The sequence below is a fragment of the Zerene cesonia genome, chromosome 11 (assembly GCF_012273895.1).
Source record: "Zerene cesonia ecotype Mississippi chromosome 11, Zerene_cesonia_1.1, whole genome shotgun sequence".
Classification (NCBI taxonomy): Eukaryota; Metazoa; Arthropoda; class Insecta; order Lepidoptera; family Pieridae; genus Zerene; species Zerene cesonia.
Genome location: NC_052112.1, coordinates 3,042,716 through 3,069,007, shown reverse-complemented (window position 1 = coordinate 3,069,007; position 26,292 = coordinate 3,042,716). Strand labels below are relative to the sequence as shown.

Genomic DNA, 26,292 nt, shown 5'->3' with positions numbered 1-26,292 from the left:
ATATGCGCCACGATAGTAGGAGTGATATGAAAGAAAAAGACGAATTACAAGAAAGAGATGATGACAAAACACCCACAAACGAAATATCCATGAGTTCTATTAACGATATAACTGATAATTCAGTGTTTAAAGAATCTATGGAAAGTGAGAAGCAAGTTATGTTATTAGCCGATGATCTAAAGAATGAACTTATTATTGCTGATGAAGAAAAGGACGATGATAGTTCCGAACGAAATAAGTTCGTAAATGCTTGGGTGTCCCGAATGGCTTGTGAAGAAAAAGGTAATCATATATTATATTTATTCAATCTGATTCTTAATGTGGACTTAATTAAATAGTTTAATATTTTTAAATATGGCAAAACTGTTCTATTTATTTCTAGATTTATATTGGCTGCTGGAGGAAGTAACGCAAGAACAACAACATTTAACGGCATCTATTATTGATTTCGTTATGACTGAAGAACCCTGTGATATAGATATACTTAGGAGGGCTTTGTATTGTCAGGTAATATGCAGAATATTTAAAAGCTTTGCATTGTAATTAAGTATACATTTGACCATTATGAGTAAGAATAGATGTTGAACTTATATAACTGCTATATTTCTTGATGCTCACAAAAGAAAAATCAAAATAAAAAGTTGTTTTTACGGTATATACAGTATCTAAACGACAGCTTCAACTACGATGTATTATCAATTTTTAGGTACAAAGAGCGGAGATAAGACGAAAAGGTTATTCCATAATAAACAGTATTATTCATTCCTCACAAACTATGTCAGATAGCATTAAATATGCAGCGCTATCTGGTATATCGGGTGCTTGTATGGCGGACTCGGTGCCACATACACCATTGAAACCTACCATTCCATTGACCAGACCCTTGCAAGGCATTGAATCTGTGATACCGTATTTGAAGTACATGGTGCTTTTGGAGAAGTCGAAATTGATGGACTTCATACTGATAGAGCTGAAGACGAGGGTTGTTGAAGGTGAACAAAGCCAGCCGCTGCCTCTTAAAATGAGCGCGAATTATGGTGCTCATGCATTGTTAAACAAACCTTCTAGAGCTAGGTAAGTAGGACAGTATTGTTCTCATGATTTTAAATTTAAATTTTTTTTCTTAATGAATTAATAGCCATTCTTGTAAAAAGGTATGCAGTTTTCGGCTTCTTAATTTCGATATTTGTTGATATTTAATAAATAATTTACATGAATAGATCTATATAACCTTTACTAAATAATCCTATCATTACAGGTTTCTAATCGCGTTATTGTCCCTCCTGATTGAAGGATGTCAGGGCCCGGAATTAGAACAGCTAATTAATGGCGGAGCACTCAGTTCCTGCTTGACATTACTCAAACAAATCGGTGGCGATACTTCACAACACGCGTCACTTATTTGTCATGGATTAAAGTCTAGATGTAAGCAGCAAAAAATACGTTTTGTTTATGTACAAAATATATTTTAGAGATTTTGGCACTGTACTATAATCATATATATACTTTCAGCGGATTGCCTAATTATTTATGAGGACGAAAGACTAGGCGCTAGAGCTAGAGGAGCATCTTTATCAGGACCGGAATTAGCTTCTTTGATGAAGATTGGAACTCGAGTTGTACGTGGAAAGGACTGGAAGTGGGGAGATCAGGTTATTATTTATATGCAATTTATAAACAAAAACACCAAAAGTGTCAAATGGAAATGCTTTATTTAAAGTGAAATGTGTAGGTAAAGTATTAAATAGGCAATTGTAAATGTTATTGCAAGGATGGTGTACCCGGCGGCGAAGGTAGAGTTATCGGCGAGCTAGGCGAGGACGGCTGGGTCCGCGTGGCGTGGGACGCGGGAGGTACAAATTCATACCGCATGGGGAAAGAAGGGAAGTACGACCTCAAGCTCGCGAGGTCTCCCTCCCCACCGCCCTCCGTCGTCGAAACTGTGCAGGGGTCACGTAAGTCCATTGTTTATTATTGCTAATTTTTTTTTTAATTATTATTTTTTTACCAACTTTATCAATGTATATTTGCAAAAAATTAACATTTTCAAAAGCATAAATACTAGTGAAAGTGAATAGCGAAAAGTTCCTATCATACTTCGATACTTATAGTACTATATAGATATAATTGTTGAAAGCAGCTGAGGCTACTCAAGACTGGTGGCCCGTAAGCGAAGTGCGCGCGGCGTGCATAAGCGCGGTGCGTGCTATGTGCGCGGGAGTTAGTGCGTGTGCGGGCTCCAGCAGCTCAAGTATCACTGCGCGAAGAAACGTCGCCGCATTACAGAGGAGATTGTTGGCCCTTGCGCATGCGCATATATCACCACCGCCTACTGCATTTGGTGGACATTTGCACACAGCGCTTGCTTTGTTGAGAGGTAAGATTTTTATTTTTATAATATTCTGATTTTTTTACAGTTTATTCTTGAATTTTTAAAATAGTGAAATAGATCCTCGTTGCAGTTATGTTTGAAATTAATTTTTTTATAATATACTTTTTGGTAGCAAGCGCTCAAACACTCGAGATGAGGAAAGCACTTTGCACAGACGCGTGGTTCGAACTTTGCTACAGTATTATTTCCTCTACCGACAAACCTATCACGCAGGATTTGGTTTATCTACAGGTAAATAACGTTTATTATTATATGCATTTTTAACGCTATTAACTGATTTTGTGGAATGTTTAACTATTAATAACTTTTTCTTTCAGTTTAGAACAGTCTTAGGAGTAAGCATATCAGTAGTTATTTCGCTGATTATTCTTACTTCTATTTAAAAATATGAGGTTAATAAAAAAAGACTATGATTAAGGAAACCAATTAGGCTCGAAATATGTCGCTTTGTCTAACAGCTTCTTCGTTATCGATCTCTTACGTTGTTTTGATTATATTCTTATCTAAAACTAAAAAATTCTAATCACTTCTAAACGTGGTATCCAAAAATCGTTCAAATTCCAGATCCAATCCGTGTGGCTCCTACACCGCGTGCTCGGCGAGCACACGGGCGCGGTGGAGTGGCGGCGCACGGTGAGCGCGCAGCTGGCGGCGCTGGCCGGCCGGCTGTGGCTCGAGACGCACGCCGCCGACCCCGCGCTGCGCCCGCACGCGCTCCCGCTCGCGCCGCTGCCGCACCACGTGGATGAGGAGGAAGTGGGTGAGTGCTGGCACGTGGTGCCGTTGGGTTGGCGGGACTGGGGGCGAGTGGGCGGGATAGGGTTGCTAGACGCCAGTTAGTAGATACCATGCATACATGTAACGAGATGCGGGCCTCATGCGTTTCTCAAAATCTCTTTTAGAATAATATGTATTGATGAATTTTGATTTATACATATTCAGAAAAGTTTATTAGGTGACAATACAAAATATTGAAATTTATTTCGCCATTTATATTTTTTAAAAGTATGTAAATGCAAAAGATTTGAATTTTTTGTTTGACTCGTAATTTCTTTCTTGATTTTAATGTATTATAAAAATATTAATATATTATAACGACATATAAGTTTTAATTATTATTTTTGCTATAAGTTAGACGTGTTTAAAAAAATTATTGGTACAGACAACAGATGGCGAGCGCCGGCCACGGCCAGCTACACGGGCGCGACTTGCGCTGCGATAATCAACTTGTTGCGTCAATTGCACACCATGCCGCAGTGGCACGGACCCATTACTAGTATGTTGCTGGAAAAAATGCAGCTGGCTGCACAAATGGTATGTTGTTAAGCTATCCACTATCTATATCTATTCGAAAATCTTATTCAAAGATTCTTAATCTATTAAATTAATTTCACTACACAAAATTCATGACTTGCTACATCAACTGATTGTTTCACAGATAACAAATGACTGGCATTGGTGGCCACATGCTAGTCAAGATTTGGCGCAAACTTTGAAACCAGCACCGCCTTCACTAAATACTTGTTTAATAGGTATATTTCAATATTTCATTAATTACGTATCAAATATCTGTAGAGAAGTTCGTGCAATCATTTCAAACCTTATTAAAAATACACCTGATATTTTCAATGGATTTCTATAGGAAAAAATATTAAATTGAAGTACGTTTCATTTAGCTGGTGCCCTTGGTGTATTGGGTGGTATGGAATGGCGTTTGCGGCTCGGGCAGCGAGTGAGCACCGGTTCGCCGCCAAAGAACGCTGTTGTTACACAATTTTCTACAAGAGCCAAAATTTCTCTTGTTCACGATGATAACACGATTACCAAGGTATTAAGAAATTATAATACTCGCATTAATAAGCCTTAAATGTTTTAAGTTTTTCAAGATCGAAAAAAAGTCCTTGGGAAAAATATTATTAATATGAAAATAATATGTTATATAATATTAATAATATATTATATAAAATAATATATTATACTAGCTGCACCCGGCAAACGCTGTTCTGCCTTACTCTTACCATTTAGGGGTATAAAAAATAGATGTTGGCCGATTCTCATAGATACCGGATAAGCACAAATTTTTTTATCAAAATCGTTCAAGCCGTTTCGGAGGAGTATAGCAACGAAAACTGTGACACGAGAATTTTATATATTAGATAATGTAGTGGCCTATAGTATAGTGGCCTAAGCAATGTGTAATCCATTAGCTACAATGCAACGCAAATTGTATTCAAGAATTAATATAAGAAGCTTTTATGCTTTGCATTAGAGTACAACGAAGGTTTTCTAACTATGATCTATGTAGATAATTACTTGAAAATTAATTAATTTGAAACTATACCCTTTTCAGACTGATCTAAATAGCGTGCAGAACTTGGAGTGTGAGAAGTTGAGTCACCCGCTGGGCGGTGGCGAGAGCGCGCTCCGTGTGTGCGCCGCCTTACTGGGCGCCGGCCCGCAAGCGTCCCCCATGCATCCGCACCATTTGCCTGGTAAATATTTTTGTCTATTTGTATGGACGGATTTCTCTAATTATTTTTTGTGGCTGTTAATGTTAGTAGAAGAATCCTATGCAAGAAAAATTTTAGTAATTTCACACGTTCGACGGTTCGCACGAAGTCAGTTAGTCATAAACATTTTAATATACGCCAGATATGTATCAATACAACGTCAATGATATTTATAGAATATTTTATGTTTGTTTTTTTAGCCGAAATAGATGTGTTTGGACTAAGGAGGCAGCAAATGGAACTGTTAACACTATCAGCTGTTAGAGGCTTGTTGACGACGCGTACGCGCCTCAGGAACGTGTTAATGCAACCACCGGATAATAATAGTGGTAGTTATATATATTATTGCATAATCAAATTTGTAATGTCTCTACATACTTTTCCCTTTGTCATCAGTTATGATAAGGCAAACTAAATATTAACTACGTACGTACTAAATATTTGATTTTCTAGTTGATGAGACAGATTTAACAGTACTTTATAGCATATAGTAGTAATTAGTGATGCATTTCAGATCTCAATTTGTAACCATCATTATGTTGCAGCATCTCTCGAAAGAGGCACCAATTCACTCGGAACGGAGGGTACTCTATTGCGACGGCTGTTGGCGCTAGCGACTCGCCCCAGTCCACTCGCTGCGTCACATACACCAAGAGAACTGGCTACAGCCGCATTGGCGATTTCTCAACAATTAGCTGCGCATATAGCGAGTAAGTGAAGATTGGAAGTTCTTTTATATGTCTGATTAGAAGTTGATTTATTTGCTACAAGCTGTTCTCATGTCTCGCGTGGACATATTAAATGTTGTATTCAATCATTTGTTAATGTATTATACGCACTAGTTTTTTTATATGTATTTTTGTAAATTCCGATGCCATGTAAGTTCAAAAAAGTTGCGTCAAAGGCCTTTAACTGTCTTTATCTTCCAGTGATCTTCCCATATAAATCTGTCCAGAGTTTTTCTTACTAAATATAGCATCAGAATACATTATTGTATTATTAATGATTTAGTCATTTGTAAATAACTATCAACACTTTAGGAAACACAGTTGTGATATATCACTGAAAGACGGTAAATTTAATATATTTCACATTATAGGTGATGAAAAAGATTATGAATCTCCACCGGAATTACCTATCATCGATAAAAGTAACATACTGCAAGTGTCTTTGGGACCATCTACGAGTACTGCATCGCTGTGTGAGTACACAAAAAAATTATCTTGTGTTTACATTTATTATGATATGAGATGTAAGGAATTATAATTTTGTTTGTATTAAACATTTCAGCTCGTAAAGATCTCAACACGTGGGCTAACTCTGCGCAAGTACAGCAGGTTATAGAGATGGGATTTTCAAGGCATGCTGTATATGGTGCTATACAGACATTAGGTAAGTATAAGAACTTAGGCAGGATTTGGAAGAGTTTAAGAGGTATTGTTTATAATAATTGTCCTTTTTGGTCTACTACAATTACTGTAGTAAAATTTTTGTGAAATAATTTCACCAAAAATAAAACCAGAAATGTTTAGAAGCATTTTCGTATAATTAATCAACTGTGATTATAAGATATTAATTCGTAATTCATTTAATGTCAGGTGGAACCAGTCTACCAACCGTCGAGGCATTAGTGGCTTATCTATTAGAGTTGCCACAACAAGGCATGGATGATTCAGTGTTCGAACCCAAGCCTCATTCATCGAAAATGGAAAAGAAACAGACTCCATATAGATGGCGCAGTTGTTTCGCTTCTGAAGACGAATACGCTCAATACCTTTCGGATATTATAACCCCTGGGATGACTGTACGTTGTTGTAAGGCGTATGAGAGTGTAAGTATTTTTTTCTATAGTTCATTTATATAGATAATAGTGTAGTAGCATTTAAAGAGATATTCTTTGCTTTAGATTGCTCTTGGCGATGTTGGACAAGTACAAAAAGTTGAACGTGATATCAAGCAGAATGTTTATTTGCAAGTAAGTAAAGTTATACTTTTTTTAAATTGACAGAGATAAGAGATCTTTTTGATCATCTGAGTGAGAATTACTCATTTGCCAAAAAGTGATATTTTTCTATTTTTCATCCTGAATATGATGAGCTACGAATTTCATTTTATTTGGTAAAGCAATAATTTTCTTTAACTTTCAAGTCTATTTTTGTAAATGCAGGTTGAATGGAGAGGTCTAGGGCGTATATCTGGTATTCGAGCACTACATGCGGAAGTGGTGTCCGGAGCACCACCATTCACACCCGGGGACCGAGTGCGTGTGCGAGCCGCTGTCACTCAGCCGCGGTATAAGTGGGGTTGTATTGATCATACTAGCGTGGGCACCGTTACGGGTCAGTATAGAAACTTATTTTTAACCGACGTTCCAAATAATGATGTAGGTTTTCAATTTGTAACGCAATAATTGTAATATATTCACGCATGCTAAGTTTTGATTGATTTATAATAATATAGGTTTGTTATTTAAATTATAGCTATATCAAGCAATGGACGAGATTTGACAGTGGACTTTCCCCAACAACCTGGTTGGACTGGCCAAGTCAGTGAAATGGAACTTGTAACGGATCAGTGTAAGTTATTTATAACTATAAATACATATAAATGGTCGTCAGTGTAGAACAGTAGAACGGAATATTGACTATTTTAACAATGTAAATAAATCTATTATAATATTAATTATACGCCGAGTACTCTATCTTGTCTGGTCTTGATGTTAATTTAACTGTAATTATAGCTTTGAAAAACTTTTGAAAAACTTGGCCAATCTGTTAAGACCTAGTTATTAATAAAGACGCTTTTATTGCTTCATCAGTAAGTTTATATTATGTAACTGACATCTGAAGACTGGAATTTGACCGAATTTTAATTCAAACATTGCACACTTTTCAAGGATCAGTGATAGTAAACAAATTTTTATGAGTTATCTTATGATGCTAATTAGGATGACCACTATTTAAAAAAAATTCTTACTTAAACTCTGTGAGAGCAAATGAAACAATGTAATTGTCTATGGTATCATTTCAACATTTTTATAAGTATACTTTTATCTCCATCACGTCCCCAACAGCGGAGTGGGGCGAGAGCGCGGGCGGCACGAACGTGGGGTGGCGTGGCGCGGTGCGGGCGGTGCGCGTGTCGTCGTGCCGCGCGGGCGCCGGCGCGCGCCGCCTGCTCGACTCGCAGCCGCACACGTACTGGCAGAGCTGCACCGGCGCTGGACAGGTGGGTGCTATGCTACCTTGAAGCTTTGGAATACTCTATGGTGTCTGTGTGCTCTGTTCTTGGTGATATTCGAAAATTGTGGAGCCTGTGACATGATAGTAGCGAGTACCTAAAATATTTTTTTTTGTATTATATAGTATTGAATTGTGTTGATACTGTACACTCATTTTTATATCTATATGATTTAACCTAAATAACATCTCAAAGGTCTAATGTTTCCAACCACCAATGTTTGATCTTCGGCATATTATTTCTTCTAGCTATTTATTCATACCTCTTCAATAATGAAAATAAATTTCCAGCACTGGATACGTGTAGAAATGCGTTGCGGGGTCCGCATCCGTCGCCTGGGTCTGGGAGTGGCTGGCGGCGTGCACGGTCCCTCCGCCCTCTCAGTACGGGCGGGCTCTAGTTTCGAGGACGCCACTCTGTCGCCGCTCGCCGCGGTGCCGTGTGCGCCCGCGCCGCCCTCTAGGGACCGGCCCCCGACACACTTGGCGCAGATACAGCTGCTTTCTGATTGTAAACAAGTAAGAAACGAATATTTAAAATGTATTTTGATATCAGGGACAAAGTTGCACGAAATTGTTTAGAAACATGATAAACTCTTTATAGAACATGAGACATGGATCTTTTATACGTATAATTGCGGAGTTTTGCAAAATAATGTATAATTTATTATTATTCCATTTGCAGTATTATTCTTGCATAGAAATCGGAATCAAGCAAAATCGCAACGTCAACGCTGACTGTCGAGTATACGGCCTCTATATCACTGGATTTAGACCTAACCCTCTTTATACAGAAATATTATCCGTGAGTATTGTAAATGAGTAAAAATATATTTTATTATTTCTATGTTCTATTTATTTATAACTGTTCATACTTTTTCAGAGTATGAATTTTGTAGCGGAAGACTGGATGGAGAGAGACATCTCATCTAGCGCAATGTCTTCTGATAATAATGCGCCTATTATGCCATCCGATTGTCCTAAAGTAAGTCAAATATGCTAATAAGAAATCCTGTATTTTTGAAAAAGTTCATTTTAAACTTTTATTTTTATTTTATTTATTATTTAAACTTTTATTTCATTTATATGTTTGTTCGTTAATAAGTGCTTAATTCGTTTGTAGGTTTATGTTTGGGGATTGAACGATAAAGATCAATTAGGAGGCGTGAAGGGCTCCAAAGTGAAAGTGCCCGTTTTCTCACCAGTTCTTAGTGCACTGCGGCCGCTACATGTCGCTGGCGGATCTAAAACTCTCTTTATTGTCTCACATGATGGCAAGGTAAATGTATATAACACAATGGTACATGTAAATTTTTGGATTACTATATCTACCGTACAGTTAAGCTTTAAAATCACATAATTTTACAGCTATTGCATCATTATTTTATACGCCTAAAGATTATGAGCAGTATATCTTGCTGTTAAAATAATATTCTTTTTTGGTTAAAATTTTAGCTATACGCATGTGGAGAAGGCACAAATGGGCGACTCGGTCTTGGCCACAGTAATAACGTGTCCACTCCGCGGGCTAACCCATACCTCTCGCATGTGCTAGTGCGGCGAGTCGCTGTGCATTCCGGTGGGAAACATGCTTTAGCTCTAACTGCTGATGGAAAGGTATATAGATACATATTTTTAATTAAAAAAAGTACTACTTCTTCCAGAGAACTACTTCTTCTTGTGTTGCAAGTGTTTATGGGCGGTGGTGACCATTTAACATCAGGTGGCCCACCTGCTCCTTTGCTTGCCCTGCCATAAAAAAAAAAAAAGAGGCCACGTTTAAATAAACGACAAGTAAAAGTTCATTGAGAGAGAATTAGACAAGTATTTTACAACCAATACTCAATTTAGTGTTATGCATATTTATTTTCCAATTTTGTCTAGTTTCGTAAAGTTATTGTATTTACTCAAAAATATTATTATTTTAATTAAGTTTTTATTATGTTATTTTATTAAGGTTTATTCGTGGGGCGAAGGTGAAGATGGCAAACTGGGACACGGGAACCGGTTAACATTAGAAGCGCCACGTCTCATAGAATCTTTAGCGGGTGAACGAGTTGTGAACATTGCGTGCGGTTCAGCGCACAGTGCGTGCGTGACCGCGCGGGGACACTTGTACACGTGGGGCATGGGCGAGTACGGACGGTTGGGACATGGGGACGACACTACCCTTTTGGCGCCTAAGATGGTGAGCTATAATAGTTTTAATATAGTTTAAAATAATAAAACCATTTATTAGATAGCGTAGTATAAATACTTAAATTTTATAAGTAAAATATTTTCTGTTATTATGGTGGTATTGTTTGGATCATTGCTAGAAAATTTTGTTGATATTTTTATAATTTATTATCAACAGGTGGAAGCTCTTGCGGGATTTAGAGTTATTCAAGTAGCTTGTGGATCCCGGGACGCACAAACTTTAGCCCTTACAGCTTGTGGCAAAGTATTCTCTTGGGGAGATGGTGATTTTGGAAAGTTAGGTAAGAATCAAACAATACAACTTTGTATTTTTGGATATGAGTAAATTAAAATGTTCACTGTATTTTAATAATTTTTTGAAGGTCGGGGCGGTTCGGATGGATGCGCTGTGCCAATGAATGTTGAGAGACTAAACACCCTTGATGTAATTCAGGTTGAATGTGGTGCTCAGTTCAGCTTAGCTCTAACGCGAGATGGAGAGGTAAATTTCTATACATACCTTTTTAATAAAATAATCTTCTATTGAATTTGTATATATTTTTGCAAACTGCATGAGCTATCTACATAGTGTAGTAAGGTGTTTTATCAGTTAAAGATATTAATCAACAAAGTGATTGATTTCAGATGCATGGTAGAAGATATTTTAAAGTACAATTCTCCTTTTTACCAAATAGTCTTCACTATTCAATAACTTGTCATGTACAAATTTCTAGGTATGGACATGGGGCAAAGGTGACTATTTCCGCTTAGGTCACGGATGTGACGCACACGTCCGCAGACCGACGATAGTGGAAGCGCTCAAAGGCCGGCGCGTGATACACGTGGCCGTGGGCGCGCTGCACTGCTTGGCTGTCACTAGCGATCATCAGGTGGAGTTTTCTGTTCTGTTTATATTATCTAAGGTTTAGTCGACGTTTTTAGTGATGACAATTCGAATATTTTTTAATATCACATCCATGGTAATGCGCACGCTTTTTAGTGGTTGCTTAGTAAATATCAGCAACCGCTCCTTCATTAAAGCGACTCGCCGGAACGGTTTTACTGTTAGTTAGTAATTGTTGTGTTCACAGATAAATTTACTAATCTATATAAAAAGTTGCATTATTCCTGAGCGATACCTGACCTGAGCATATTTTATCTTTATTTATTTTATTATCAGGTCTGGGCGTGGGGTGACAACGACCACGGGCAGCAAGGCAACGGCACCACGTGCGTGAACCGGCGGCCGGCGCTGGTGGCGGGCGTGGAGGGCGTGCAGCGCGCGGCGGCCGGCTCGTCGCACTCCGCCGCGTGGGCGCTGCGCCCCGACCTCAGCGCGGATGCGCACGCGCCGCACGTCGCGCCGCTGCCCTTCCCCACGCTCAAGGATCCGCTGGGTGCCCACAGCCTTGGTGAGGATGCGCACCTGTTCAGACTGACGCACCAACGAAAATACTGTATTCATTGCAATGTAGTGGATTTCATATGGGGTCAATGGGTCAGGGTAATCTCCGTGTACTTACCAAATAATATTATGTCATTATAACTTGACACAGGCGGGTTTATAAATAAGTGTGTAGATAATGTTGAAATAAAAGGTTGATGGTTATAATAAATTATTGAGTTTGCTGAGACTGTTACGGAATTTAATTAATTGTTAATTTTGGCATATTTGTAAGAGTGAATAAGTAATCAAGTAATCTGTAGTATTCAGTTGTTATATATGATTATTTAAGATATCTAATAGTGAAATTAATAAATTTGTTTGCATATGTTTATCTTTAATTTATTAAAGGAATAAATATACTGTACTGTTTTTTTTTTTTAATTTTACGAAAATATGTAGAACTACTTTAAAATTTATATGGAAATATAATGTATAGAAATTTGTATCTTAGCAAGTAATTTTATCATGCAGGTTTGTATTCAGAGGAAAATAATGTAGAGGAAGCTCCAGGCCCTCGCCCCTCCTTGGCAGCAGCGGCGCTTGCGCTGGAGCCGCCTGTTGCAGTACAACATGCATTGTCTTTAATTTTACTCGCATTGCATATTACCCAGGTATTATTTATTTTGTTGTAAATTTGTGTTTGTGTAAAGTATATACATCATGAAGTATATATATTTTTAGGGCGAGATACCCAAACTCAAACGATAAATTCCTTTGTGAAAAATTTGAATTTATATCCACACATTTTTAAACAATACATGACTTAAGTTAAAAACTTTATTCTAGGCGCGTTGCCTGCTGGTGGAAGCATTAAGAGCTCACGAAGTGTGTACGAACACGCCATCAGTCGGGTTAGAGACTGAAGATGATGACACCGAGGCTGATGCCCGAACTGGTGGAGGGGAGGCTCCCGCTGATAGGGCCACTCTACCCGTAAATATGACTTATAATTAAATACTAAAGTTAAAGAGGCTCAGATAAATAATAATATCTTAACCACAACAAAACCAAATGGGTCATATTTAAAGTAAAATAAATATCTGAGACGTATTTAATCAAACATTTATACTGAAATATAAAAAAAAAAGTTACGTTTTTCACTATCAAGGCAACAAAATCTCCCGATGCACCATGTTTTATCCTCCAATCTATTTTTTCCCATCGAGTTTTTTATTCACTTCACAATATAGAGTGGGGCGAGCAGTCCACTAAGCGGTTCGATTTCATCCCGACACTCTGCCGTGATGTCGTCTAGCGCAGTGTCCGTAGCTGCGGCCACTATGACCGTTCAACAGGCTGAGGCGCCTAAGGTACATCGAAAGTAACCTTTGCAATCGCTTATCGCTTTGTGCCTCTTCCTTTTCTTCTATACGCTCGCACTGCTATTTCCCATAGCTTAAGTAACTACAGCGCACTTTTTAGTCCTTAATCTCAATTTAAGTTAATTAGGTAAGGTAAGGTACAATGTCCATTTTTTGGATATTTTTCATTTAGGTGTATAAAAGAGTGTACGCTGTTGTTAATCTTTAGCTCATTTTATATATCTGTTTTCTAATTTGAAACAACACACCAGGTGGAATTGGACGACTTTACCTCGCAATTGGGCGAAGCGGACGCAAGGGCCTTGGTCGATCTTCTGAAGTTGGCTGCGGCTGGACGTATGCCCGATGCTGGGAACGCTGTTAAAGTGATTACTGATGTTCTTATGGGTTAGTACATATTTTGCTCCACTTTTCAATTCCTCTACTAGTATTAATGACGCAAAAGTTTGCACGAGTTTATGCATGGATTATTTTGGACACTTTAGGTGATATAGGTTTAGATATTATTTTTTGTAGAATTATAGTTTGTATTAGTTTAAACGCTACTAATAGCACCCAACATTTACCACGTAAATGAAAACGCAGGCTAAATATTTCCCTAATATAATACCAAACTCTCATTAGTAAAGTGTAAAATACTAAAGAGTATAATATTTTGTCAGTCTCTATAAATCACACAATTGGGTCATATAGATATTTTACTAATTATGACACATATTCCAGCTCTATGCGCCCGCAAAGCAAGCGTAGCGGATATGGTGGTCGAAGTGTGCGTGTGCGAGCTGGAGGAAGCCGCTGCGGGCAGCGGCCGTCCGCCGCCGCACCCCGTCACTGTGGACAGCCCGCACCCCTACGCGGATGATACCGATATATCGGGTGAGATATTGTATACACTGAGATAAAGCTTTACACAGATCTAATTATTTGATGTTCTTGCACATAGAGCTGTCAAAAAAAATCTCCCCCCTACCTTTATATATTGCTTATCTGTTTATATAACTACGAATGTATAACCACGCATTATCGCTGATACAATGAATACGTATTATTATTAAACAATTTGAATTTATTAAACAGCGGAAGTTAATTTGCTACTTAATATTTGGATGTATGAAATGTACATGCAATCTAAAATGTATTAAGAAATATCAAAATTTCAGGCGTTGTCAAAATCCTGGGCGCTTGTTCCCTTCGCGTGTCGTTCGAGCAGGGTTGCTCCACAGAGCGCCGTAACGATCCGCTCACTATATCCGATGCGGCCGGTCGAGTACTAGCAACTCGATCAGGAAGGGAACCCGCTGATTGGGCACAGGAGGTTATTGTTAATGGTGAGTGTCTCTGAAGAAACAAACACATTTTGAAATTGTAGTAGTTTTGATTAACCATCGCAGTTCTGATGAATTGGTAGAGACTTCTCTCAATAGAAGAAAGGATAACAAAAAAATATCAGAATTATATTAAAAGCCATGTATGAATAGAATTTATTAAAATTGACAGGTGATGAATTGCGTTGGAGATTTACCAGCGATGGATCTGTTAATGGTTGGGGATGGCGGTTTACGGCGCACCCTGTGCTGCCTACATATTCGCCTTCGGTATGTTCAAATATATCTTTAACATTGTATACATTTTGTTTTATATTATGAGCATAATAATATATCATATTCTTTTCTTCAAATAATTTATATATATAAAATTCTCGTGTCACAATGTTAGTCTCTATACTCCTCCGAAACGGCTTGACCGATTCCTCTGAAATTTGGTAAGCATATTGGGTAGTTCTGAGAATCGGCTAACATCTATTTTTCATACCACTAAACGATAAGAGTAAGGCAGAACAGCGTTTGCCGGGTGCAGCTAGTAATTTATAAAACTGTGCATTATTTCTTTGTTATTTTTCTATTTGCTTTGAGGTAGTATTAATATTTTGTATCTATTGATTGTAGGACAGTGGAACTGACCGATATGTCTTATCGTGTCCTTCTGTGGAGTTAGCGTGGAGGTTATTGGATGGTCCACTGTTATCGGCAATTTCAAACGATCATCAGCTCGCTCCAAGATTGGCGCAAGCGCTGGCGATTTGCGCACAAATGCCTACCTTATGTATGTATTTACATATATTATTTTAAAACTAAAAATATAAATAGACAAATAACTTATTGAACATACAACCTCGTAGGCTACGCTAGGAGTTATAGCGTGGCGCGCACGTGTGGCCGATATTTTAATTTCACGTCGTTCTATGCTTTGACAAAAATTCCAAAATTATCAAACATGTTTTCCCAATATCTATCTGTGGTTTATTTTTTATATATCACATTTAAAAATCTAAAAATATGTATGCGCAAATAACTAATGGAACATATAACCTCTTAGCGTGGCGCGCCCGCGTGTGGTGCGTGCGGCGGCTGCGCGGCGTGGTGTGCGGCGCGGGCGAGCCGAGCGCGGGCACGCCGGCCGCGCTGCAGCACCTGCCGCAGCTGCTGCAGGCGCAGTACGAGCACGAGGCGCCCGCGCTGCGCACCGCCACGCACCTCATGCACACGCACTATCTCAAGGTAAAGTGATGCTGTACGCGCTTTCCTCGTGCACACGCAATTCAAATCTATAATTTTTACGGTATTTTGCTTGCACATTATGAATTTAAATAAGGATTGACGACTTTCATACACATTCATAGGAATTAAATCCCGTTTAAAATAATCCTCAAAAAAGTTTTATTTCTAAATTACACAAGTAAAATCAAATGGTGTTTGAAACAAACGAAACGTAAGTTCTTCAATTTAAAAGTAACCAGGTTAACATCTAACTTTTATAGATCTGAATATCTTATCTTTACATCCAACCTTTTATCATTTCTTATATTTTCTTATTCCAACTTAATAGTAAACATGTTAACTCTCCAGGAACTGGCGTTACTCGCATGCGGTTTACGTATGGACGCACGCATGTCCAACGGATCAGATGCGGCGCGGTGGTTCAAGCGCTACTGCGTGTGCGTGCGCACAGCAGACGCGTTGATACGTCGTACCCCACTGCCACCACCGTTCCTAGCCGATGTGCGCAAGAGGTTGGCAGACCTTGGCGTGTATGGAGATGAGGGTGGGGAACAAGGTTCTGGCAACGTTTGGGAAGATAACATCAAGTTTACAAGGCAGCATGATGAGCAATTACTCCATTGGGTTAATAAGTAAGTGTTGAGTTGTATATGTTCTAAATTCAAAATAACTTGTCACAGTAATTTTATATTTAAAGCGCGTGATTATAACACATAAATATTGTTCAATTCTCAATTACATGAATATGGTAAAAATGAGTGTTTGGTGAATTTTTGTAATAAATTCAATATATTATATTGAAACGCTTCAAATACACAATGGTAAAACATAACAGAATATACCCATTAATCTCCACAGATCGTTATTTTATTAAACGCTATTATTGGTTTCACCTTTATGTTCAACCTTGGTACGCTCTATGTAAGAGCAAGCGAAACAGTTCAGTTGATTTTATGATAATAGCATGTTTTATAGATTTATTCAAACTGTATTTTTATTTTTATGTTTGTCAATAAAGTGATTTGAATTAAAATGACCGCGTGGCTCGCTTGCAGGCGGCCGGACGAGTGGACGGGGTGGTGGGGCGGCGGCGCGCGCGGGTGCGCCGTGTACGGGTGGGGGCACAACCACCGCGGGCAGCTGGGCGGCGTGGAGGGCGCCAAGGTGCGCGCGCCGGCGCCGTGCCACGCGCTCGCCGCGCTCAGCCCCGTGCAGCTCGTCGGCGGCGAGCAGACGCTGTTCGCGGTCACGCCCGACGGCAAGGTGTACGCCACGGGTGAGATGCGTGTTATACGGGTGACGTTGAGACGGACGAATGTATGACTGTTATTGTACATGACACAGGGAATCCTAGTGTGGGAGCAAGGGTCTTTAATCTATTTATATTTTTTTTTTTTTTGATAAATAAATTATTGTTTATTATTGTTATTATATATAGCGCCGATTGGTTTCCGCGGTGCAGGAATGCTGCGTGATATGAAAAAAAGAAAGCATTTATTCTCCCACTGACAGACAGACTGAGGCTGTCGTATATGAAAGCAAAAATAAACTTCAGCCTTAAAAGCTTTTCCTGTTCTATTTTATTCTATTCTATTAAATAAATAAGAAAAATGTCAGACTTTTCTCTCTTGACTTTAAGTATAATGTTTTGATATCTCGGGTGTTCAAAAGTGCTTCTAAACGAAGTCTAATTGAATAAATAACTATTTGATTTTGTAAGACCAAATAAGGAATCTGCTTTAGAAACATGTAAAAAGAAAGTGCTGCAGTACATTTATAAGCGTGTAATTAGCTGAAATGTTATGACTGAAGATAAATATCTTCTTATGTTCGATTCAAGGTATAATCCACAACAATATGCAATTTAAAGTAAATAGGAAGAAAATATAATTTTATGCAATTATTTCACAGGTTATGGTGCAGGAGGTCGTTTAGGCATAGGAGGCATCGATTCTGTGTCTCAGCCCACTTTATTAGCATCTTTACAACACGTCTTTATTACAAAGGTACCTCCACCAGTTTTAAATCAAAAAATTATAATTTTTTACTCTATGTACATACAATTTCATCTTTAGCAAAATAAACATTTTCTTATGTTTTCTTTAAAAAATATTTGCGTGTTATATGTTTATAATACATGTGTTATCTGTTTTTTTTTTAAGGTTGCATGTAATTCTGGCGGGAAACATTGCCTCGCACTATCCGCGGACGGTGACGTGTTCAGTTGGGGCGAAGGTGAAGATGGAAAACTTGGCCATGGCAATAGAGTGTAAGATATTATTTTAACTACAGTAAATTTTATTATAAAGAAAAAACAGACTTAAGAAGTTTTTTATGTATGTAATTATGATAGGTTAAAAAAAAATGGTTGCCTGTAAAGTCGGTTTTACGGGCGAAGATTTTACGTGACAACGTCTTTTTCTCGGTAGAATATTTATTGATATGAATATTATTAAATTGCACAATAGGAACTAGGAATTGAATGAAAATAAGAATTGCACAAATTTTAACTATAGAAAATATATTTTGTTTACGAAAAAGACAGAGACAGAGACACAAGCACGCGCCGATTCAATGCGCCTAATTCTCTAGTGCTGCGCACGCGGCGGACCGATCATAGTTCGGTGACTCATCGTAACGTTACCGGGCGTTACACTTTTTCATGAGTGACTCCGAGCCGCAACCTAATTTAAGACGTTGTCACGTCAAAAAACACTCAGTAAAAAATACTTCGCCGTTTAAATCCCGATATTCTATGCGTAATTTAACGTGTAAGATTTTTTCAAAAATTAGAAAAACATTAATCACGAGGCGGGATTCGAACCCGCGTCTTCTTTCATCGATACAATAGGCGTTGTTACGGTTTGAGAAAAAGACCCGGGTACGAATCCCGCCTCGTGTTAATTTTTTTCTATTTAAAATAATTCTCATATATAAAGCATTTCAATGCTAAAAAACTAAAAATTTAACGTGTGTGGTTATAGTTGTCTAATAGAAAACTGTACATAAAACAGGAGCTACGATCGGCCAAAGCTTATAACCGCGCTCTCCGGGCTGGAGGTGATAGCGATAGCGTGCGGCGGCGCGCACTCCGCGTGCCTCACCGCTCGCGGGCGCATCTACACGTGGGGCAAGGGGCGCTACGGCCGGCTGGGCCACGGCGACTCGGAGGACCAGCTGGTGCCCAAAATGGTGGGTATCATTAACGGGAGCTTGGACGCCCAAGGCTTAACAACCGCACTTCGGCCTGGAGGTGGTAGCGATAGTGTGGTATAATTATGAATATACAGTGAAACATGAAATAATATAAAAGCTTTATTAGGCTAAAACAGTGTTTGAACTAATTCTAATACAAACTTTTAGTGTAGGCAAAGGTCCGGATATTATATATTTAAATATTTCTACAAAGATTATTTTGCATTTTTAAGTCTATTATATTACATATTTATAATTTGTTCTGAAGTGTTGAATAGCAATTATTCTATATTTATATATTAGCTATTTCCGCTTTCTGTGTATCTGAAGTATTTTTTTTTTTTATCCTATATAGGTGGAGGCATTGGCTAACTATCGCGTTATAGATGTGGCGTGCGGTTCAGGCGATGCGCAAACTCTATGCATTACGGATGACGACAATGTATGGTCATGGGGTGATGGCGATTATGGAAAATTGGGTAAATATTTTATACATGAAACTGTAAAGCATAAACTGTTTAGTTTTAAGAAACAAACATACAAAACTTAATTGGTTGTATGAGGGTATTTTTATGGAAAATCAACTGTTTTTTTAACAGAAACCTAATATATATATATAAAATATATTTCCAGTTAATTACGACAAACAAAATTGAATTTATATTATTATGTAGGACGAGGTGGTTCTGAAGGGTGCAAGTTACCAATGCGAATAGATTGCCTGAAAGGACTGCGTGTGATAAAAGTGGAATGTGGGTCGCAGTTCTCCGTAGCACTCTGCCAATGCGGTAGCGTTTATACTTGGTAAATATTGAACAAATGACAAATATTAGAATATATGTAAAGGATAATTTATTTATTAATTTATAACATACATATAGCAAATTAATAATATGGAATAACAACAAAGTGAGCAATTACGCACAATGATCAAAAGATATTATTATCGTAATAGATTAAAACGTATTATTCAACACGAAACATGTAAATTGATGGCAATGAATTATATGAATTTCTGTTTTTAACACAAAATATGAGAGAAATTCTGTAACTCTGAAGTATTCGTCCAAATTTTTGTCATTTAATGCCAAAAAGTATGCATTAGTTTAACAAGAATCATTTAAAACTATTGTGCTATATTTTAGGGGTAAAGGTGATTATCATAGGCTCGGACACGGCAGTTACGAACACGTAAGGCGGCCGATGCGGGTTACCGGCATGCAAGGAAAAATGATTGTTTCTATTGCGACTGGTAAGTAAACATTTAAATCTTGTCATACATTTGTAATTAAATATGTGTAAATATGTTAAAAGTAATAAGTGGCTAAGAAAAATTATGTATTAAAAGCCACATAAAAAGGTGAACACTCGTCTGAAATACGTGGATATTCTAAATTATCTTACTAAACATAGCAATAAATCGTGTAACTTTTAGGAAGTTTGCATTGCGTGGCGTGCACCGACACGGGCGAAGTGTACACTTGGGGTGATAATGACGAAGGTCAGCTCGGAGATGGAACTACACTCGCAGCTCAAAGACCTAGACTGCTTGTCGCTTTACAGGTAAATCTAGTCAATTTCTTATTCTTTCTTTTTCACTGTAAATGCTACAATATGTCGCAATTTGTAAGAATGTACCTTTCTTCGTTATTTTAGAACGAGGAATATTCTCATAGTTTTCGTACATACATGGTCCTTCGAACCGGATAGTTCAAGAAATAATAAGTTATAAATAATAAATGTTTTTTTATATGTTTCTAACAAAGTTTTTAATAAAAATCTCTTTGCTGTTTGAAGGGTAAGCGCGTAACGAAAGTAGCATGCGGCAGTGCGCACACGGTCGCGCTATGCGTGGAGGCGCCGCGTGCGCCGCGCCCGCCGCCGCCGCCGCCGCTCGAGTGCCACTTGCTGAGGGACATGGCGCCGCTTCATATGTGCTATAGATTGGTGAGTGTGTGCATCATGACCACTTAAGGAAATGTGTAAATAATAAAAATATATTAATGGAGAAATTAAGTAGCGTAATTAATAATCACTATTGTTGTGATAGAACACTCACGTCCTTGTAAAACCTCTTTGGCTATGCATATTGTTTATTTATCAATTCCGTTGTTTTTAGTACAGCACTGAATGATGTTACAGGTGTTGCTGCATCAATTTTCTGAACTCGTGTGCCCGAATTTACCATTCCTGATCTTAGACGGGCCGCTGGATCAATTGAGGACATTATTGTTCTATAGTGTGAAGGAAGCTGCGTTTAGAAAGGTAACTTTAAAGTTTTACTATTTAACCTAATATCGATCATTTATACACATCAAAGTCTAATTTTTTATGTATCCCTCAAAGCTATCGTGTAGCTATTGAAGTTTTCCTTAGTTATGTATTTCGCAATATGCTGTAGGCCATAATGACGACGATGGTGCGCGAGCGGCAGCACGGGCCGGTGGTGGAGCTGTCGCGGGTGGCGGCGCGGCGCGCGCGGCGCGGCGGCAGCGGGCTGGCGGGCGCGGCGGGCATGCGCTCCGTGTTCGGGCAGATGGTGGCGCGCCTGCCCGCGCTCACGCAGGACGCGCTCGCCCTGCCCCACCGCGTGTGGAAGGTCAAGTTTGTCGGTGAGTGGAGGTCGAATAATGAAACAATAAGTAATTTTCATTAAAAAATAAAAAATATTAAACGGTGTTTTTTTTTATTTTTTATTCATTCTTATTTGTTTTTAACTCATGACGAAGAAAAGACTGTTTGACTGACATTTAGATGATTATAAACAATAAAAAAAATTAGGAAGATTATGATCCTTAAAAATTAGAAAAATATTAGCTAAAGCAAATTTAAAATAATCTAAAAGCATATTTAAGTTAAATTTGCCACAACTTAATATCCTAAATGTGTCTAGGCGAGAGCGTAGACGACTGTGGCGGCGGATACAGCGAGAGCATAGCCGAGATGTGCGAGGAGCTACAGAACGGGTCATTGCCGTTGCTAATGGCGACGCCCAACGGGCGCGGCGACGCGGGCGCCTCGCGGGATGCCTTCTTGCTCAACCCCACCGCCAACACACCGCTGCACCTCAATTGCTTCAGATTCTTAGGTAGGTGGTGACTTTCATGAAAATTTTGTGATAGATTCTCTTTTACCATCTCGATGTATGCATGCGGTATGTGGTGTGGAAAAATAATGCATTAAGATATTATGAAAAAGAAAATTCATTACGATATGAAATATATACAGTAATATAATATGTTTGTTTTTCTTTTTTGCAAAATAATTTGCTTTATAAGATTGAAACCTGTCGAACCATGCAATATCTTATAAAAACACAGAATTTGTATTCACCGCCCGCAATCTCACGCTTCATTTCTCCCTATCTAAAATTTGTCATAGATCAATTCATACACTTCTATTACTAACGGTCGGCCAGTGAAGCCAAGTAATTTAAACAACGCCATTTTTATCGATCTTGCTATTTATATTAAAAACATGTTCACTTCAAACTAATGGCATATCTCGTAATTTTTTCTAATTCACGTAATAAATAATAAATGATAATTATCATACGTGCAGGTGTATTAATGGGTATCGCGATCCGCACGGGCTCCCCACTGTCGCTGTCTCTCGCGGAGGGCGTGTGGCGGCAGCTGGCGGGCCAGCCGCTGCGGCCGCAGGACCTCGCGGAGGTGGACAAGGACTTCCTGCCCGCGCTGCTGTGCATACGCGATATGACGCCCGCCAATAAGGTACGGCGCGCGCGGTAGGGTCAGCAACGATGCTGTTGTGGTGATTATTTTATGGTGAAAATTTAATATGGGTGGGGGAATTTACTCATTGAAAGTACTTATGTAACGTATATACATATATTAATTTGATTTTATTAGATATGTCAAGAAGTAAAAAAGGAGTTGTCGATACTTTAAAACTTTATTTCAGTAATTTTTAGGTTACCCTTAGTGTCCACAAAATTTTTGTATATTTTTAACTGGATGTTTATATCTCGGTAAATTAATTCAGGAAATTCAAAATCTCGAGCTGCCATTCTCAATCCCATCAGCAGCGGGTCACGAAGTGCCACTGTCCACGCGTCACAAGCGAGTTACACCGGATAATAAAGATGAATATGTGCAATTGGCGCTGCATTATCGGTATGAATTTTTTATGGAGCTGTACATAACAATACGTATATTTTTTTTTGCGTTGCTTGGTAAAGATCGCTGTCAAGGAAAGGCCGCCTTCTGTGCTTTGTAACAAGTCAACTATGTATTTTATTGTTTAGTTTTAAAATATATCCTATATAGTGTATGCTAAATAAATGTTCGTTCATCTATTCATAGAATACATACTCTAAGCTCAAAAATAATTTGACCAATGTGTAAATATCGAATGATTAATTGAAACCAACAGGCTACATGAATTCGACGAGCAAGTGCGTGCAGTGCGCGACGGGATATCGCGCGTGGTGCCCGCGCCTCTGCTCGCGCTGTTTACAGCCAGCGAGTTGGAAACGCTAGTGTGCGGCTCGCCCGACATACCCGTGCAGGCTTTGCGAGCTTCTGCTACGTACAAGGGTAATGTGCATTTAAATTGTTTGGATTTCATTTAAAATTATTTTGATGTCTTAATGTCTATAATTAATTTCTGTGTCATTTTGTTTCATTGTTTACTATTATATTAAGTTTTTTTTTCAAATACTTATATGTACATCACTTTTCAATGTTTTATCTTTTCAAAAGATTGAAAAGTGATGCCAATTGTACCCGATAATAGCATTATAAAGAGGAAACTTTTGTAACATACAAAAGTTTGTAACGTTTTCACACAAAAACTACTAGACCGATTTCAAAAATCCTTTCAGCATTAGAAAACTGCAACTTCATTGAGTGACAGAGAGTAATTATGTACCACGGGCGAAGCCGGGCCGAACAGCTAGTTTTAGATCATTCTAGTATCTTTTGTTTGTATTTTACTTAATGTGTGTACAACATAGTGCGATAAATAAAAAAAAAATCAGCAATAAAGTAAGTGACTGTTGCGTGTGGTGGTGTGCGGCAGGCGTGGAGCCGCACGCGCCGCTCGTGCAGTGGTTCTGGGAGGTGATGGAGGAGCTGTCGGGCGGCGAGCGCGCGCTGTTCCTGCGCTTCGTGTGGGGCCGCACGCGCCTGCCGCGCGCGCCGCAGGACCCGCGCCAGCGCGACTTCGTGCTGCAGGTACCGACACCGACACCGACACCGATACCGATACCGCAAATGCGCTACTTCCGTAACGTCACTTCACTATGAACCGGCTGTAGCACCGACAATGTTTCTTGTATTTGTTCCGTGCGTATCATCATTTGCCTCTTCACTGGCTGTAGCTCCGACACTGTCGCGTGCCCTGAAACGTAGTGTATTACAGTAAGTGTCAGCGCATGCGACACTGAGTCACCAACACTGATTCACCGACATTGTCCACCGACACTGTACCTCCGACAGAGTACCGTGTACCAGTTCCACTCATATCACCTGACTTTTGGAACTGGCTGTACCTCCGTCACTGCAGCGTGCGCTTAAACTGAATGTACTACCGACGCTGTATTACTGTCAATTTACCCTGGGCTAATTCCACTCATATCATCACCTGACTAAGAAACCAGCTGTACCTCGAACACTATCACTATACTAATCACTATAGCCTTCTGGAACCGAACGTACTACTGACTCGCTGCCATGACACTGACACAGCCATGTGCTCGTACTGGCAATATCGTTAGGGGTATACTTGCTGGAATCGATTGAGCCACCGACACTAGCCCAAGCTCCATTACCAGATCCATTGTCTCATTATCTCAAATCATCCATGATCCTCTAAAGCATTTTACAACATTGCAATATTAAATTTACTATAATTTGTCATTTATAGGTGCTCGACAAATATCAGCCGCCCGATCACTTCCTGCCGGAGAGTTATACGTGTTTTTTCCTTCTCAAGATGCCAAGATATTCTTGCAAAGCGGTTTTACGGGAAAAACTACGGTAAAAAATGCCATATTTTTTTCATTTCGCACAGTTCATATATTTTAAATATGAGTTTTCACTTTTTCTTACTCTATGTCAACTGTTGAATTAATATTACTGAATTATTTGTTTACATACATGATGTTAATTATCTCAGCTTTTAAAATGTACTTTACTTACCTAAGTGTTTAATATATTTTAAAATGTAGATTTTATATATTTTTAATAAACTTGGTTTTCGCCCGCACTACTGAGAATGAAATGTCTCTTGTGCGACGCGACATGTATTACCTATATTAGATAAATGATTAAAGCGCCACCTATAATAATGAGATTGAATTTGTTTTTATAGCTTGGTCTTCCCGCTTCCCCACCACAACGTGTTTTCATTTTTTTTTTATATTCTTTATCATCACAGATACGCAATCCACTTCTGCAAAAGCATAGACACGGATGAGTACGCGCGCGTGGCCCTCAGCGCGGCGGAGAGGGTTTCCTCCGAGGAGTCGGATACGGAAGAACCAGCGCCCGCAGCCGCTGCGCCTCCACCGCTGTATACCATCACCAGGACGCCCACGTGGTTGTAGGCACAAAGCATCTTTTGTACCATTAGCTTTTATGGTCCCGGACACGAGGCTGTTTGAAACGGGCGATGGGGATAGGGATGGGGTTATGGATGGGAAATAACTAGAGCTCTCATGGGATTTAAATTTTGAAAAAGAACGCAGTGCATATTTATCAAGACGCCATTAAAAAATATATATAGATATGTTTAAGTAGTTAAAGAATTCTGGTGATTCTTTTTTTGTTTTTCAAAATAATTTACATTTTGAAATTCTTCATATTAAAAAAAAATCAAGTGTACCTAAACTAATAACTATTTTAAAAATGTGATTCTTAAGTAACTCTAGTTATTTAACGTCCATTATACGAACACTGTGGCAGTCTGATAGTCGGTACGGAAATGTTCCTCTTCTGTTATATTTAATTGATTTCATATCCCTACAGTATTATTATATGTTATTGTCTTTTCACTTGAGTATATTCTATGTATAATTTAAGAAGAGTTATCGGCAGATATTATTTAACCGGCAGCTAAATGGGAGATCTTTTGGTGAATTATTTAAATAGTATTTAATAAATATGCTGTTTGTTTTCTAATTTGAAGAGGTAGTAATGAATTCGGGACACCATTATAATACAGAAAATAGGAACACTATGTAGGAGTTTAATCTAGTTGTAAGTCTTTAGCTTCCTTTTTTATACTGCATTCCAACCAATTGCATATTTGTGCTTCGCAATGATTGTGCACATATTTTGATATTAAATGTGCTTATTTGAACAAAAAATAGGTATCAATTTTGTTTTATATTGTGGGAGTTCTTAAGGAATGTGTGGGAAGTGAAGTGATAAGTAAGAGAGCTTATTGTGTATGAAGTAGGTATGGACTGGATATGATACAATTTT

The 26,292-nt window shown here is 38.6% G+C and overlaps 1 protein-coding gene across 1 annotated transcript; it reads left to right on the top strand.

The window, feature by feature from the left end:
• The first annotated feature begins 6 nt into the window (after positions 1–6).
• LOC119830240 (probable E3 ubiquitin-protein ligase HERC2) lies at positions 7–26,176 on the top strand. Its single transcript, XM_038353176.1, has 60 exons — positions 7–282; positions 383–507; positions 707–1,074; positions 1,259–1,425; positions 1,513–1,652; positions 1,772–1,955; positions 2,141–2,377; positions 2,505–2,623; positions 2,957–3,152; positions 3,555–3,706; positions 3,831–3,924; positions 4,069–4,220; positions 4,743–4,884; positions 5,103–5,231; positions 5,448–5,612; positions 6,002–6,103; positions 6,193–6,294; positions 6,501–6,733; positions 6,809–6,877; positions 7,070–7,241; positions 7,383–7,478; positions 7,976–8,130; positions 8,433–8,660; positions 8,827–8,946; positions 9,025–9,126; positions 9,265–9,420; positions 9,597–9,758; positions 10,099–10,329; positions 10,498–10,621; positions 10,703–10,821; positions 11,054–11,209; positions 11,500–11,731; positions 12,238–12,377; positions 12,553–12,699; positions 12,957–13,076; positions 13,340–13,475; positions 13,812–13,964; positions 14,249–14,416; positions 14,586–14,683; positions 15,035–15,191; positions 15,465–15,646; positions 15,995–16,278; positions 16,702–16,922; positions 17,558–17,652; positions 17,809–17,915; positions 18,661–18,838; positions 19,197–19,320; positions 19,516–19,645; positions 19,987–20,093; positions 20,277–20,404; positions 20,639–20,788; positions 20,984–21,106; positions 21,243–21,453; positions 21,735–21,929; positions 22,403–22,575; positions 22,847–22,977; positions 23,237–23,400; positions 23,885–24,039; positions 24,731–24,843; positions 25,244–26,176. Exons 1-60 carry the CDS (start codon positions 27–29, stop codon positions 25,410–25,412), a joined length of 9,444 nt encoding a protein of 3,147 aa, XP_038209104.1. The 5' UTR covers positions 7–26; the 3' UTR covers positions 25,413–26,176.
• The last annotated feature ends 116 nt before the right edge of the window (positions 26,177–26,292 follow it).

Bases quoted from the DNA above. Each gene is read 5' to 3' on its own strand.
- LOC119830240 (XM_038353176.1), top strand. From the start codon at position 27: ATGAAAGAAAAAGACGAATTACAAGAAAGAGATGATGACAAAACACCC. The intron at 508-706 runs GTAATATGCAGA...ATCAATTTTTAG, and splicing joins GGAGGGCTTTGTATTGTCAG to GTACAAAGAGCGGAGATAAG. The intron at 8,131-8,432 runs GTGGGTGCTATG...ATAAATTTCCAG, and splicing joins GCTGCACCGGCGCTGGACAG to CACTGGATACGTGTAGAAAT.